At 41.9% G+C, this 17,798-nt stretch overlaps 1 protein-coding gene across 1 annotated transcript in view; it reads left to right on the forward strand.

The window, feature by feature from the left end:
- The first annotated feature begins 1,641 nt into the window (after positions 1-1,641).
- LOC145355013 (uncharacterized protein C16orf52 homolog B) overlaps positions 1,642-17,798 on the forward strand; it is a 94,895-nt gene continuing 78,738 nt past the window's right edge. Inside the window, exon 1 of the mRNA XM_080206773.1 lies at positions 1,642-1,973. Coding sequence (XP_080062899.1) covers positions 1,868-1,973 — 106 coding nt within the window. The 5' untranslated portion in view covers positions 1,642-1,867. The remainder of the gene's footprint in view (positions 1,974-17,798) is intronic.

The following is a 17,798-nucleotide window of genomic DNA, read 5'->3' on the forward strand; positions in this document are numbered from 1 at the left end:
CAGCACTCCCTCAGCACTGACTCTCTGACAGTGCAGCACTCCCTCAGTACTGACCCTCTGACAGTGCAGCACTCTGTCAGCACTGACCGTCTGACAGTGCAGCACTCCCTCAGCACTGACTCTCTGACAGTGCAGCACTCCCTCAGTACTGACCCTCTGACAGTGCAGCACTCCGTCAGCACTGACTGTCTGACAGTGCAGCACTCCCTCAGCACTGACCCTCTGACAGTGCAGCACTCCCTCAGTACTGACCCTCTGACAGTGCAGCACTCCCTCAGCACTGACTGTCTGACAGTGCGGCACTCCCTCAGTACTGACCCTCTGACAGTGCGGCACTCCCTCAGTACTGACCCTCTGACAGTGCAGCACTCCCTCAGTACTGACCCTCTGACAGAGCGGCACTCCCTCAGTACTGAGCCTCTGACAGTGCAGCACTCCCTCAGTACTGACCCTCTGACAGTGCGGCACTCCCTCAGTACTGACCCTCTGACAGTGCAGCACTCCCTCAGTACTGACCCTCTGACAGTGCAGCACTCCCTCAGTACTGACCCTCTGACAGTGCAGCACTCCCTCAGCACTGACTGTCTGACAGTGCGGCACTCCCTCAGTACTGACCCTCTGACAGTGCGGCACTCCCTCAGTACTGACCCTCTGACAGTGCAGCACTCCCTCAATACTGACCCCCTGACAGTGCAGCACTCCCTCAGTACTGACCCTCTGACTGCAGCACTCCCTCAGTACTGACTGTCTGACAGTGCGGCACTCCCTCAGTACTGACCCTCTGACAGTGCGGCACTCCCTCAGTACTGACCCTCTGACAGTGCAGCACTCCCTCAGCACTGACTGTCTGACAGTGCGGCACTCCCTCAGTACTGACCCTCTGACAGTGCGGCACTCCCTCAGTACTGACCCTCTGACAGAGCGGCACTCCCTCAGTACTGACCCTCTGACAGTGCGGCACTCCCTCAGTACTGACCCTCTGACAGTGCAGCACTCCCTCAGCACTGACTGTCTGACAGTGCGGCACTCCCTCAGTACTGACCCTCTGACAGTGCGGCACTCCCTCAGTACTGACCCTCTGACAGAGCGGCACTCCCTCAGTACTGACCCTCTGACAGTGCGGCACTCCCTCAGTACTGACTGTCTGACAGTGCGGCACTCCCTCAGTACTGACCCTCTGACAGTGCAGCACTCCCTCAGTACTGACCCTCTGACAGAGCGGCACTCCCTCAGTACTGACCCTCTGACAGAGCAGCACTCCCTCAGTACTGACTGTCTGACAGAGCGGCACTCCCTCAGCGCTGTTTTGATTTTTCAGTCACTGGATTGGGATGTGAAGGCAGAAGTTTCAGATTCCAGCTGTTGTTGCCCGAAGCCTCACCATTCCCCATCCTCGCCCTCATCGCCTGCTAAGGGCGTGCGCACTCCCGCCTGCGTGCGCGTCCCCTGCGAGTTCGGCGTGGCCCTGGGGGCGCGCACGTTGCCGTTGCGGTCGCCGCCAGTCAGTCACTGCCTCCCGTGCCCGTGGTTCGAGGCGCTGCCGGGGCCGAGCGGCTTTGGATCGTTTGGAGCTGCACCAGCGCCCCCCCCCCCCCCCCAAACCCCGGCCTCTCACCCGCGCCCCCCCCCTCATGGAGACGGTACATTGAGGCGGCCAGTACCGGGGGGATTAGCAGGAGCGGCTGGCGCGCTCGCACTGAGGGTCGGGCCAGGGTCCGAGCCCGGGGTCTGGGCTCCGCGGGGCCGGGCCGGGCCGGGCTCGGCTCGGGCGATGCTCCGCGGCTCGGGGCAGGCGGCCGGCAGCCGCCGCGGTCTGGATGCAGAGTGAGGGGGGCCGCTCCCCCGTTGCCGCCGGCTGGGAGCTGCCATGGATAAACTGACCATTATTTCAGGATGTCTGTTCCTGGCCGCGGACATCTTCGCCATCGCCAGCCTGGCCAACCCTGACTGGATCAACACCGGGGAGTCCGCAGGTGGGTGTCTGCCCGCCGGAGCACCACAGCCCAGCACCCCTTCCCCCAACGCCCCCTAGCCTTCCCCCAACGCCCCCCTTCCCCCTCTCCTTCCCCCACTCCTTCCCCCAACGCCCCCTATCCTTCCCCCAACGCCCCCTATCCTTCCCCCTCTCCTTCCCCCACTCCTTCCCCCAACGCCCCCTCGCCTTCCCCCAACGCCCCCCTTCCCCCTCTCCTTCCCCCACTCCTTCCCCCAACGCCCCCTATCCTTCCCCCTCTCCTTCCCCCAACGCCCCCTATCCTTCCCCCTCTCCTTCCCCCACTCCTTCCCCCAACGCCCCCTCGCCTTCCCCCAACGCCCCCCTTCCCCCTCTCCTTCCCCCAACGCCCCCTATCCTTCCCCCAACGCCCCCTCTCCTTCCCCCACTCCTTCCCCCACTCCTTCCCCCAACGCCCCCTCGCCTTCCCCCAACGCCCCCTATCCTTCCCCCAACGCCCCCTATCCTTCCCCCAACGCCCCCTATCCTTCCCCCAACGCCCCCTATCCTTCCCCCAACGCCCCCCTTCCCCCTCTCCTTCCCCCTCGCCTTCCCCCAACGCCCCCTCGCCTTCCCCCAACGCCCCCTCTCCTTCCCCCAAACGCCCCCCCACGTCCCCCAAACGCCCCCCCACGTCAACATTGTCTCCCATATAGAGGTTTATAAAATAATGAAGGTCATAGATCAGCTAGACAGTTAGTATCTTTTCCCAGGGTAGGGGAGAATAAAACCAGAGGGCATAGGTTTAAGATGAGAGGGGAAAGATACAAAAGGGTCCGCAGAGGTAATTGTTTCACACAGAGGGTGGTGGGTGTCTGGAACAAGCTGCCAGACATAGTAGTAGAGGCAGGTACAATTTTGTCTTTCAAAAAGCATTTAAACAGTTACATAGGTAAGATGGGTATAGAGGGATATAGGCCAAATGGCAATTGGGACTAGCTTCGGGGTTGAAACAAAAGGGTGGCATGGACAAGTTGGGCTGAAGGACCTGTTTCCATGCTACTTAGTGTCCAGGGATGCGTAGCTTAGATGGATTAGTGGGTAAAGTATGTAGGGATACGGGGATATGGGGCTAGGGCCTGGTTGGGATTGTGTTCACTGCAGACTCGATGGGCCGAAGGGCCTCTTTCTGCACTGTAGGATTCTATGAAATCTATGAAACCTCTATGACTATCCCAATGACCCCAGCTCCAACGCCCCCTCCTGGCCCCCAACATCCTTTCTGCTGCCCCATGTCCCCTCACCACCATGCCTCCTGTATCCCCTCATCCTCAGTTCCCCATGTCCCTCACCCCCGTGTCCCTCCCATAGCATCCCTGCCCCCAAACCCCCTCCCGTAGTGTCCCTCCCTCCAATCCCCTTCCATAGCCACTTCTCCCCCACTGCCTCCCCCCCCCCACCACCACACACACACACACACACACACACACAGATTTCCCTCACTTTGTTAATGTGGATGGGTGGGTGGGATAGTGCACTGTCATCTATGAACGCATGTGGGAGAACAATCTCTTGTATTTCCCCTTTTTATTTCTTTATCCTAATCACTGATGCGAGTTATAACACTTGTTCCTCCATGCTTCAAAATATATCTGGTTATTATTGGAAGATCTTACTGCTGGCAAATTACCCTTGTGTTAGTTAGCAGTAAATCCTGCTGCTTTGCATGTATTGGAGAGGAAGGTTTCACTGCCCAGTGTCAGGACAAACCAGAGTTACTTGGTTTGAAATGTTGCAGTGCCTGATTTAATTTTGGGTTGGGAAGAAAGTCCCTGGTCTAATTTCTGGAAAATGTGATGTCCATTTTTGTAGAACAGCAGTCTTGAATATTTTTGTTGTGTCTCTTTGTTTACACTTTTAAAGGCCATCTTGTCACACTTATGCTTTACTAGCCATGTGTCATAAAATATTGTTCCTGTGTGTTAAAGATCCTTTAAAATGAGCACTTGATAGTCTATAGTGTGGAATGTGTATGGGAAATAGATGTGAATGGTCCAGATTTTTAAAATTAAACCTTTTTGTTTACAGAACTTTTAAAATGCTGACTTGTACAAGAATATGAAACGAAAACAGTAGCAGTTTATTAATAACATATGGTATGATTATGAGATACAAAAATTGAAATACTGCTAAATTTATTAAGTATTCTATTATTGTGAAGACCGTACCAGTAGCAAGTATTTAAGACATTGGGTGTGCAAGAGAGATTACAGTTGCTTGTTAGTTTGAAATGCAAGCTTTGCTTCTTGACTCCTGAAGTTTTGGCAGTAAAATTATTAGTAATTACTTTAAGAAACTGAAGTTAACAAATTACAACAGCTGATGGCAGCCGATCTGTGACCCTGGCTTTTGGAACAAATATGACCAAGCTCATTCAGCCAGGCAATTGTGCAGCACCTGGTTTGATTTGATTAAAACTTGAAAAGATGGTCAGCAAAACAGAATTAGCTCTTGGTACCGATTTATGCTGCATTCATTTTTTTGTGCTAATGTGTCAGGCTTGCTTCAGTGTTGGCACTCTTGCATCAAATAACTCTGTAGATTTGAGCACATCATCGAAGCTGATGCTCCCGGGGGAATCCTGCACTATCAGAGGTGCCATCTTCTGGATGAGATGTCAAATCAAGGCTCCGTCTGCCCCCTCTGATGGATGTGAATGATCTAGGGGCACAATTTGAAGAAAAGCAGCCGATATTCTGGTCAATATTTAGCACAAAAATCAGTTTTGACATTTATCCCATTGCTGTTTATGGGATCTTGCTACATGTATAGTGGCTACCACATTTACCTGCAGCGTAATAGTGACTACACTTCACAAATAATAATTGCCTGCAAATCCGTTTGTGACAGTGAGGATGTGAAAGAAGCCACGTAATTTGTAATCTCGTTCTGTTTTTGCGCAGTTGGCTGTTTCCTCTGAATGTCTTCTATTGGCATTGTTTATGCTGTTCTCTTCTGTGGAGCATCTTCAGAGTAATTGAGGGGCTTTGATTGGGTGGAGTAATTTTCAAATAAGTTGCTTAAGTGTGTTGAGTATTTTGCCGATTAAATGTTTTAGTGGTCCAGTTTCCAGCTGTTAACCTACTTGAACAACCATAGCGATCTTTCAAAATGCAATGCTAGAAGATAGCTCGGTGTAACTAATGGATTTGTTTTTAGTTCATATATTGGGGATCTATGTTATGTAGGTGTATGGTAGTCGTTTGTATCCTTAGTGTAATGCAGGGCCACCTGATCTGTGCTGATTTGCACCTCGTGCTGTTGGTATTTGTGTGTGGATGTATTATTTGCAGATCACAATTTTATCTGTTCCCTTATGTACTGTAAGTGTTGTTTCTTTCACTCCATGTTTCACAAAGGTTAGTTTGGTGGTTTAGGTAGACTATTAATGTGAAATGATTATTTTTTAAAATGATTCTAATCCAGTCATATCCCAATGTTCATTGCTTTAGCCACATGTGGATAATTAGAAATCCAGATATGGCTAATTGCATTTTTGATAAATCATCATTGTGAAATGAACACTGTCGTTGGTCATGTCATGTCAATAGTCATTCATGCAGCAGATGCATGTGTGCTGTAATCTTTCTGTGTTTGTTAGAAAAGTGGTGAGATGCAAAACAGTATAAAAATGCTTTTGTTCAGATCAGGGGAAGAAAAATTAATTTAAATATGTACAGGAATTCCATGCAATGAATGGTCGGACATCGCTGCATTGCTTTTTGGTCACAGATGTGCAGCTGTGGTTTCTTTGCTGTTCTCTGGCTCCCATTGTCTCTGGTTGCAATCTATTTTCTGTAGAATAGTGGGTGGTGTAGGGGAAAATTATTTTGGAAACTAAAGCTAGTGTGAAAAAAGCTTTAGAGTTTTGAAGGTCTAGGGGTGTTAAAATTGTTATACTAATTAGATAAAGTTGTTGTATGTTATTTCCTCTTGTGATTAAATCCATAAACGAGAGGGGATTAATATTGAACTTAGAGCAAGCAAGGTCATTTAGGAGTGAAATCAGAAAGCACTTTATCACACAAGGGTTGATGGAAATCTGAAACCCGGGAGAGGCTGTGGATGTTGGGTTAATTTGATATTTTCCAGATTAACTTCAGTAGATTTTTATTAGGTAAGACTGTAGAGAAATAAAGAGCAGAGGTGGGTAAATGAGAGTTGATGTACAGATGAGCCATGATCTGATTGTATGGTGGAACAGGGTTGAGGGGGTGAACAGCCTTGTCCTCTTCTTATGGCTATTCCCAAACATGAAGATGTTACTGAAAAGCAATTAACCATTTATTTATTTTTAAGAACATTTTGGGTGATCAGCTGAATGACCACTTTGTATACTTTGGAATATTTCTTGTCATCTGAAATACTCGAATGTCCAAACATTTTGCACAAAATTTAATACTTCATACCTTTTCAAGCTATATTAGACTTGATGTCATTTTATGGGAGGAGAAATGGTTTTATAACTACTTGCATTTATGCAGTGTTTGTGTTGAAGTCTCTCAAGTTACTAAATGATTCAGTACTTTTTGATTTATTATTGTCACATGTATTAGCATAAGTATTGTTTCTTGTGCGCTATATGACAATGCATTCTGTTCATAGAGAAGGAAACAAGCAAGTGCAAAACATAGTGTTACAGTCATAGATAGGATATAGAGAAAGGTCAACTTAATGCAAAGTAAGCCCATTCAAAAGTCTTGACGGCAGCAGGGAAGAAGTTGTTCTTGATACATGATCTCAGACTTTTGTATCTTTTTTCCGATGGAAAAAGGTGGAAGAGAGAATGTCCAGGGTGCATGAGGTCCTTAATTATGCTGGCTGCTTTCCCAAGGCAGCAGAAGTCAATGGATGGGAGGCTGGTATGCATGATGGATTGGGCTACATTCACGACCTTTTGTAGTTTCTTGCAATCTTGGGCAGAGTAGGAGCCATATCAGGCTGAGCTGTTTAAGTAGTCCTTTTTGATTTCTTGTGACATATGATATTCAAGACAAATCATTTCAAAAATGCCGCAAGTGGCTAGAATTTAATACATCTAGATTTTCAACTGGCTGTCTGAACAGAATAGAAAGCAGATTCAAATTCCATTTATTGACTTGTGCCAGTTGTGCTGATATGGAGATATTAATTATTGAAATTGCATAAGTTTTCATCAAAACAGAAAAATATCCTAACTCACCTACTACTGATCTTTTTGGACTTGGCATCTTTAAATGTACCAAGTGATTTATAAAGCTTAAAGTTGTTGGTGATTTTAAAAGTAGTTTGGAAAATTACGGCATTTCTCTTATGAAGTTTTACTGAACTGGTTTCCGGAATCTTGTCCAAAATGTTTAGCAGCTGCTTCCTTTTTATGCACTTGTTCTGAAGTCTTGATTTTTATATCTAGGCCATAGCAATATCCTGTGAGCGTCTTTACTTTGAATGAAGTGTTCAGTTCTCATGTTTGTTTTGTACCATTTCTTTGAGTTTACTTTGCACACCATTTTACCACCCAACAGTATGTGTATCTTTCCATTTTCTTTGGTTTGCTTTTACATTCTGCTTCTTTACTCCATCCTGTCTCTTTGTGTGGAATCTGTTTTCAGATTGGTGTAAAGTGGTTTTACTCTGTCTCCTTCTTCTGTGTAATTTACTTAACAACATAATATTCAGCCCATTGATGTGAAACTAGATGTGCTGTTAAAGAGAGTTCTGCTATAACCAAATGTTTCAAAGTTAACGTGCGCACTGTACTTTGCATCAGATTTTTTAATATCTATAGTTCTTGTTCAATTTCCAAAGATTGATGCAGCATTCTACTGATACTGATAACATTCAGCATATTATGTAAATACTGAAATGAAAAACAGCCGCAAAGATTGCTTGCTCTTTTCATATCTCATTACTCTCACTTAGCTTTAACATCTTCCATTGATCCTAATGTTAGAGTGGAAAACCTTGGCCCAACATGCAACAGTGGTGAAGCAGATTGTTAGGATGTGTTTCAAGAATGACGTAAAGTGACCTCCTTCACTAGAGTGATGCCTGACCTCCACATGAAGGATAATAACATAGTAGCATTGAAACATTAGAACAGAAATAGCCAATTCTGCTATCTGGGTGATTATAGGCATGAACCTACCTGACACAGCTTGGCACTGCTGTCAGTGTGTGTTGATGCACATATCAGATTAATGCAAAAAAGTGATTTTTAGTGTCAACTCTTAGCATCAGTGCTGCAGAAAGCACCCCATTTATAATCTTCTGCAGCCTAATTAGCTACAAACAATACGAGTGTTATTTTGCCTGTGCTGGTACAGTTGGATGGGCTATGGCCTTCAGCTGTTGAACCAAAGATGTCCTTGTTTGTTGGCCTCTCTCAGCAGCAAGTTGATTTTGTACTTGTGCTGCAGTCAGAGTGAAACAACCAGTGTTCGGCAGTGTGTACACATTGGTTCCAGTACTGGGTCTGCCATTTTATGTTCAGGGTTTTCTGCAAATGTGTTAATTTTAAGAGTAAGAAAGAACTTTCCCTAGTTGTGCTGAGGGAATAGCCCAGCTAACTGTGTAATCAAATAACGCGTTTGCAGAATAAGGTAAAGTCCGATTTTATTTTGTTATGCTTCTACAATGATGTTGCTGAAGGAGTTGCTTGTTGACGACTTTGGGTTAATATTGTGGAATGAAAGTTTGGGTGTGTTGTCCTAAGTTTTACATATTTATCAAAATATTAATTATTTGGACTGTCTAGTTATGGTGTTAAATTGATAACTGTTAACCTTTTCAGAGAGGAAATTGAAGTTATATTTATAAACCAGCAGACAGATTAAAATGTCTTCATGTCCAGCAATTGACATCTCCCAAAAAGACCTGGTACAACAAATTAAAACATGAGAGCTGCCCTGAGGTACTGCACATTGATCCAGTCATCTGGTGTGATGCAAGACTAAGTTTCTCCCTTCAGTAACCTTGCTTCCCCAAAATGATCTAAAACATAAATGGTTTCAAACCCTTTTGGCTGATTTTACATCTTGACATGTTTAATGTGAAAGGTCAAATTACCTCCACTTTTTATTCTTCCATGGGATGTGGGTATTGCTGACAAGGCCAGCGTTAGTTGTCCTTCATAATTGCTTTTGAACTTAGTGGTTTATTCTAATGATTTGAAGAAACAAAATTTAACAGTAGAAATTTTACTGCATGCATTCCATGGAAGCAGCCCCCTCCTGGATTTCATAGTGCAGCTGTTTCACTGTGGGAATATTTTAATCCTGGATCCTGTTGGAAATATGTGGGGAGTACTAATTTTATTTATTCTGTTGCTAAAATGTCAGATAATTTCTCGTTCATTTGTAGAGCTGCACAAAAGGTTAAATTCTGACTTTGAAATGTCTAGAACAATAATTCAATACCTGACTATTCTGTGGGGAGAGAATAGACCCTTTGTCAGAGCCATTCAGACGTCAGACCTGCAGAGATTTTCCAGCATTTTCTGTTTTTGTTTCAGATTCCAGCATCCACAGTATTTTGCTTTTACCCAACTATTCTATGCTGAAATAGAGTATGAAGAATTACTGGACTTAATTGCAATGATCTTTTCTTTTTAAGAATTACTTCATTTATGATTTCAGAATTTGAATTGCAGAAGAAGATAACAAATTCATCTTGATGTTTTTTCATTGGTTTAACATTGCCAATTACCAATTGCCTTACAATTTGGATGAACTTTTTGGTACTCAGGATCATAGAATGTTCCATTTTCTCCAGTATTGTAGTACATCAAAGCACAAGTTTATACCTCTCATATATCTAATGGCTCAGACACTTATTCAGTGCTTGCAGAATGTTTCTTATGGTTGGGATTCTTTGTACTTTGCTTGCAGACTGTTGTGCCCCATTAAACAACTTCCGGCTGCCCTTTCCTGCTATTATCTAATATTTCAATGATTGGCATTTAGGGATGGCCTCCAGCAACTACAGCCTCAACATGGAAGAGGCCATAGCATCATTTAGCCCAGGGAACAGCTGCTATGCTGTTTTTGCTTGTTAATAGTATTTATTTAAGATGATGTACTAAATTTGTGTACTAAAACATGGAATTTTTGCTGTGGTTTGTTGGATAGAGCTGCCTTCTGGAGATGGCGCTCTAAAACAAAGTGGTGTCCATGTTCTTGGCAGTAAGAAACAACACTTCATATGAGATTGTTCCCTCCATTCTGGAAACAGACGTAAACTGGCCCCTTTGCTCTTTTGGAAAATGTTGGAATTGACCATGTATTTATGCTGTCCTTGTTGCCGATCTGAGTGCAGCCCAAGTACAAATGGAGTGAATTTGGAATAGGTTACCCATGTTGTAATCCACAAATGTACCCAGTGCAAGTGGTTCTGCAGTTTAAATGGGCTATTTGTGCGGACTTTCGTTAAGAACTGCAACATTAGTGTAGGTGCCATTATGAGGAGACTTTGCAAGCTGTTGCTGTTGTGTTAATCATATTCCCTTGCATATCTAATGGTCTTAACTCTTATTCTATTCCAAATTGCATGCTTTACTTTAAATCACTGTTGCGAGAGAGGCCATTTTTGGCAACCACTGTCAATATGAAATGTCGCCAGATCAGTACAGCACAAAGTTCGGTACACCAGGCTCCTACTAATCTGGAGTATAGAGGTGCTTAGACTCTCCATGACCCATAGAACATTTTGCTTTCCACACAAGTCATGTTTCCTTTCTTGTTGCACTGGAGTCGTTAATTTTGTTTTGACGGGGCAGCTGTAACATTATGTTTTACGTATCTGAGACTGAAGCTATTTTTGGGACACCAATTTGTGAAGAATGTTTCTGTACAGAGTTGCAATGTTTTTGTAGTGAAACAACTTTCTTAGTGTTAATTTCTAAGTTTTATGAAAATTAAGGTTTAAACTTCTCAATTACTGACATGGTTGCTTATTTAATGTAGAGTTTTACTGATCCTAGTTCCTGCCGTAGTTGAATTTGCCAAGGGGTAAAAAAGGCAGAGCTTGGAGACGAAGTCTAGCCTGTTTGTAGATTTTTTTAAAAGTACGTGCCGACCTTAGAAGCCAAATAAAAAAAGGTCTCCAATATGTAAAGGAAGCAAGATAAGGAGATCGATGACAGTTAAAACGTTAACTGATGATCATTTTCTCACAGAGCTGTCCCTTGAGGAGCCAATGAGGGAGACACAAGTTGATACTAGTGTCAGGCTCTCATCCAGCAGGAAAATTACAGTGATACTTTGTATTTGTGAGTGAATTGAGCAACCTTGATCAGAAAAAAATACTGGAAGTGTCCATTGGGTGAATGAGAAATCTGTAAAGAAAAGATGAGTTTTGCTTTGGGTCTTAACCTTAAATTTTTGGGCTAAATTTTTGCACTAATGAATTGGTATAGGTAGAGGCTGATATTTAATCACTTCACAGTTGGAAATATATAAATAGCAGCTGCAGTAAAACATAAGTGCAGAAATAAGTTTTTGAAGCTGTTTGCCTTTTTCAAAAGCCTTCTAGAACCTGTCATTAGGTGCTTAGATTGTAAGAGTTTTCCTTCAGACAGTTTATGAAGAACTGCTCCTATAATTTGGAGCATATCCTGTATGGGTCAGACGTGACCCACATGCAGTACAATATGCACCAGATTCCTTTCAACAGATGTTTATCTGATAGCCTCATGTGTTGCCATGCTAGACTAGAAGGAAACACAATTCCCATTGGTGGAAAAGTGCCAGTGCTAATGTGTTGTTGGTTATGCTTTGACTGCATTTATTTGCAGTTTTAAAATAAGATGTTTTGTAAATTGGGCAAAATAAAACCTCAACACAGGTGTATATTTTTTCAGTTAAACTGGCTTTAAAATGTGTGAATAAGCAGAGACATAGTAAATGGTTAAAAAAATAATTTCAATACAACCATTACAAATTGTGACTTTAAAAAAATTAAATGGTGCAAATCATAATGGAGCAAAATAGTCTAACAAATCAATTCACTTGGGTCATGTTTTATGCCTCAAGTATTAGCAGTACATTGATTTCTTTGCTTGTATTTTTTAAAACTGAATGCTCAATCATATTGTACTGAGAAAAGAGGAGCTTTCATTTATGTAAAGCTTTTATTTTCTCAAAGCAGTTTGCAGCCAATGAGGTAATTTTTAAAGTGTAGTTTCTGTTTCAACATGGGAAACATGGCAGGCAATATGTACACAGTAAATCCCTGTACACAGCAATGTGATAATCACCAGATAATTATTTTGTGATTTTGGTATTTGTCAGGACACCAGGGATTGCCCTCATGCTCTTCTTCAAAATACAGACATGGAACCGTTTTTGATTTGATTTATTATTTATACATGTATTGGTATACAGTGAAAGTATTGTTTCTTATGTGCTATACAGGCAAAACATATCATTCATAGAGTACATAGGGGAGAAGAAAAGGAGAGGGTGCAGAATACAGTATTTGCAGCCAGATGGGGGAACCCAGTTTAACATCATATCTGAAAGACAGCACCTCCGACAGTTCAGTATTTCCACTATACTTCATTGGAATTTAGGCTTGCATTCAAGCTCTATTATGGAACTTGAATCCATATGAATGTGGAGAAGAATGTGGAGTTTGCTGGGGCACATGGAGTGACTTTCCTATCAGTAGTCATAACGATGTATATGTTATGCAGATCTCTTAATTAACCTGCTATGATTGTGATTCAGGTGGAATTGGAAGAAAGGGCTGCAATTAAAGCAGAAATCTTATGTTGTCTATTAACGATCATTAAAGATTAGTTTTAATTTGCCATTTTACTGTAAAGGCAAGGTGCATGTCAATGTTTTGGGGTTGCTGGTCACAGGGTGGTTGGATAATTGTAGTTCTAAGTGCTCAACAATCCTACCAATGGTGCATAACAGTAATAAGATATAAGCATAAACAGTATTTCACTTATTGTGAAATCTATCTGAAAAGAAAAATAGATTCTGAGAGGAACCTGGTAACTGCTCAGTGGCCTAATTCCTGTTTCCCTTAATTATTGGACGTGTTTGGTTTCAATTCACTGGAAGGCAAATATTTGGGAGTCGATGCTTCTTCTGCATTGCTTAGCGGTCTTTGGAGGCTAATTTGTGTTCTAACTGGATTCCAGTGGACACATCTATAAAAAAAACAGGAAACTGTTTTCTTCTGGATATATCATGGTTGTTAGATTTTTAAAAGAATCCCATCTTTAGATGTTCACATAGGCTCTTTAAACACTTCCAAATCAGCAAGAGCTTTCTCTTTGACCTTCCTTCTCTATTTTCATGACTTATACTGCACTGCATTGTTGAATATATTTAAGGCCTAGGTAGATAGATTTTGGATCTCTCAGGGAATCCAGTGATATGGGAAGTGTGCAAGAGAGTGGAATTTAGGCAGTCATGTTTGTATTGAATAGTGAAGCAGTTTGCAGGGGCTGTATGATCCATTCCTGCCCCTATTTCTTATTTTCTTTGCAGGATGAAAGAACAGTTCTCCCCAGTATCCTGGCCAATATTTATCAGTCAGCCAACTTCAGAAGAAAGATTATCTATCTGGTCATTATCACACTGCTGTTTGTGGGGGTTTGCTGTGCATATATTGGGGTGCCAAGTTTAATAACCAATTCAACTTCAAACAAGTCAAGGCTATAACCAAATCTGTGAACCAAAGTAGGTGAAAATGGTTTGTTATTCGATGTGCAGTGTACTTATTGATGCAGTATTTTTTGCCCCACATGATACATAACAATAGTGACTAGATTTCAAAAAACACCACTTTGAGATATCCAGTGATTGTGAAAAATGCTATTACATGTACAAGCCTTTCTTTCTTTGATCAGCGGTCAGAAGATGGGTATAGGCATTGTGATCAATCAAGATTGCAGTGAGGAATATCCTGGAGGTCAGCAGTAAGTGCGCAATGTGAATAGAATGATGCACTTATCTTTATGGGTGGTTTTGACACCCAACTCTGCAAATATCATTACCCCAGCATGCTGAGCTGTCAGAGACACTGGTTTGTGTGCTTTACTGCCTGACTGATAGGCAGATGTAAAGGTTGTTTTTTGAAATTTTTTTCTTATCTATTTTATAATTTTAATACAGCCAGAGGAACAGGCATATTTAGATGGAATAAGGAGGGCAGATTGTTGTGGAAGATGGAACATTGGCAGGTATTTGAAATGCTCCAGTATTTGTTTTAACAGCTACACTGCTTTTAATCATTTAGAATAGATAAACCCTTTTAAAAAGATGGATATTTTCCGTGTGGTTTAAATATGCATCATTGGGTAATGCTCTATGTTAAATGTTTTATTAATAAATAAGTATCTTTTGAGGGTTGCTGTACCTCATTAACTACAGATGGACAATAGTGTGAATGCAGCAAATTGATATGTGCAAACAAGCAAATTCCTGCTTGTGTCATGACAGTACTAATTCACCCACAAGGGTGGTCTCATTAAAGCTGGAGTCGTAGTTGAATGTTTTGTGAGGATGAAATGTAGGCTCCTTCCAACAAGGGGGTTTTTCAGTAATCTGAATGGTACTGCAGATGCCATAGAAATAGACAGGCACTATGATAGTGGGCTGTTTGTTTTCACAACAATGCTGAGTAAAGTACAGTAGGCATGGACATCGTTCAAGTGAATGTGAATGTAGATAGTTTATCAGCTACTATTAGCCAATTCAATTTATATGGCAGCAGCTGTTCCTGATTCTTTTGCTTGCAGTAAGTTTGGAGTATTTTCTCTGTTTTGATCTGTCTGATAAGTACCAGTGCTAAGCTGAGCAAGCTGCAAGCAGTGAATAAAGCCATGTAATTGATTTGGTGGCTGTAGAAGATGTAGGTAATGGGTTACTATGAACTGTTTTTTTGTTCTCTAAGTCCTTTGTAATATCAGTCCATTAGTTGTGATTGATTTTATATGGCCGGGGCGAACCGTTATATATCCAACTCTCGATTGTTTAGCGTTGGAATTGAATTCTGGAAAAGAAGGGACTGAAATATAGGAACAGGAATCAACGTCAAGCCTGTTCCGCCACTCTGTTAGATCATGGTTGATCTGCAGCTCAGCTCCACTTATCCTCCTTTGTTTCATATTTTCTGCTACCCTAACTGAAATTCCTCAATCTCGGTGCTAAAAATTTCAGTTGACCTTCAGGATCCACTTGGGGATGAGAATCCCAGATGCCAGTCATGATTGATCACTCCATCTTCCTCAACATGCCCATCTCATTGAAATTGGCCTTGCTTGGTTCTGATCCTACCAGCCCAATAGCAGCCAGCTAAGCTTCAATAACAATTACCTCTCCAGCTCATGTGCAATCACCTGAAGAGTTCTTCTAAGCATCTGCACAGTAGCAGCATTGCTCATAAACACTGGCTCAGTTTCTCCTGTTACTCTTACCAAATATATATTTTTTTACCTCCAAGAATTCCCCGTACTGGCAAATGCCTATATAATGAATAATGGATTAACAAAAATTCTGTACTTGTTGCAAGTCATTGATCTAAATCAACCCAGTTTCTCTCTCCACAGATGCTGCCAGAGCTATGAGTATTTACAGAATTTCCTGTTTTTGTCTCAGTATTCCCTATAATTGGATATCAAGTTTAAAGCTGTTCCTTATGTCTGGCAAAAGAATTTGCCTCTTTTCCATTGGCTCTTCCCTCCTCCCTGCTGCTTGCTTGTCATTCCTAATTCCCCCTCCCACCTTTGGTGGCACCTCTCATTCCCTCCGTCATAAAATCTTATATTTAACAACTTGATGTGCAGACATTATTTGTAATCACATGCATGTGTTGTCATGGTTTAAACATTGCTTTATATAATTCTTACACTTAACTGACTAGTTCCATGGCAGCTACTGCAGTCTGTTATTACAAAAATGAACATTTCATCATGCTAAATGGTGATCTTTAATAAACATTCATCCAGCTGAATGTAATGAACTTGGCAGAGCATGAGTAATGCGCCAGTTTGTGCGCAAGAAAATTACACATATTTTGATAATAAAGGAGATATTTCACTGAAGTAAATTTTGAGTGAACTCAGTGTTGCTTCTTCTTCCTACCTCCTTTAACCCTTGATAACTCTGCATTCCTCTAACTCTAGCCTCTTGTTCCTTGGTTCTAGATTCTGGAATTCCCTGTATAAATTTATATATTACTGCATCTCTGTCTTTTCGATATGCTCCTTAAAATCTATTCTTTATCAAGACCTTTCCTAATGTTTCCTCTTTGGCTCTGTATCATGTTTTCTGATTACATTCCTGTGAAGTGTCTTGGGATGTTGTTCTTAATGGCTTTATAATTACTGTTTAAACATAAGATTACCTACATGTTTTCTGTCAACTATTTTATTTTTGTGTACTTTGTTATTAAGTTGCTGTCAAACACAGTTTAGTATTTAATGATGTACTGTGGAAGACCAGAAATATATTTCCCCAAAGGATTGTGTTCAAATTGATCCAGTAATTTCTATATATTGCTCTTATGTCCTCAATCCAGTCAATCTGCAACTTTCTCCAGCCTTGTATCCTTTCCAGTCCTCCTGACTGTGGCTGCCAGATTATTCCCTCTGTTATGCATAGTGAAGATCTTTTGGAATAGGTTTTTTTTGTAATAAGAAACCAGTTAATCCAGTAGCACAGCGAAAAGAGCACTGGCACAGTTATTTCTCTCTGCTGTCTTGAATACCAAAGTCGTGTTTCCTGGTGCTGCTTTTTGAATGGATTTTGATTGAGTCTTTTGTGCAGTTGCCATTTTACAACATGTATTTTTAGAATTTGAAACTGTTTGATGTTTTTGGGCATCTTTTGTATGGAGTATAACTTAAAATGACTTATTAATGATTTTCTCTTCTTGCACAAAGTATCCTTTGTGTGTGGAAGAACAGGAACGCTTTGGTCTTGCTCAACAGACTCATAGGCCACTAACCTTTTTCACTGGGTCTTTCAGGGATTTTAATTCAGGTTTGTTGTGTAAAAGATGTGAAGATATATATGAATTGTTGAATTCCACTGACAATATAAATCTCAAATGATTATTCTCACTCAGTGTATGGTGATGCCTTCTAATGAAAAATATAGCCCTCCTCATTTCCAGCACTCTGGGATAATGTTGCTGACTGTTAATTGAATGGTGTCCTTCGACCACTTACTGCTTGCGTTACAGCCATAGTGGTTCAGAGCTTGAGGCCTAGAGCTCCATTACATTTGAAGTTTGATCCATGACAACCTTGCTACACAATGAATCATAGGGGAAATAATTATTAGTGGGAATGGTCTACAGACACCACCACCACCACTAGGCGCCCCCCCCCTCAAAAAAAAACAATGAATAACCACAATGTAGGACACAATACAGGAAGAAATATTGGGTGCTTGTGATAAAGAGGTAGCAATAATCATGGGCGATTTTAATTTGCATATAAACTGAAATGATTAGTTAATGACCTCAGAGTCAAAGCACCCCTAGGTAGCCATGACCACAATATGATTGAATTTTACATCCAGTTTGAAAAGAAGAGTGGGCCTAGGATTAATTTTTAAACTTAAATAAAGGCAACTGTGTGGGTCCATGAAAGCTGAGCTAGCTGAAGTGAACTGGGATATTAGGCAATAGGATAGTTCAGAATACTCAGAATAGGGGATATTTCAGAATAAATATATTCCAACTAAAAAGAAAAATTCAACCTTGTAAGTTCAAATTTGCAGAAGACGCAAAGATAGGTAGGGAAGTATGCTCTAAAGAGAACAGAGGAGAATGCAGATAGGCATAGATAGGTTAGGTGAGT

The sequence above is a fragment of the Carcharhinus amblyrhynchos genome, chromosome 18 (genome assembly GCF_965287045.1).
Source record: "Carcharhinus amblyrhynchos chromosome 18, sCarAmb.v2.hapA, whole genome shotgun sequence".
In the NCBI taxonomy this organism is placed as follows: Eukaryota; Metazoa; Chordata; class Chondrichthyes; order Carcharhiniformes; family Carcharhinidae; genus Carcharhinus; species Carcharhinus amblyrhynchos.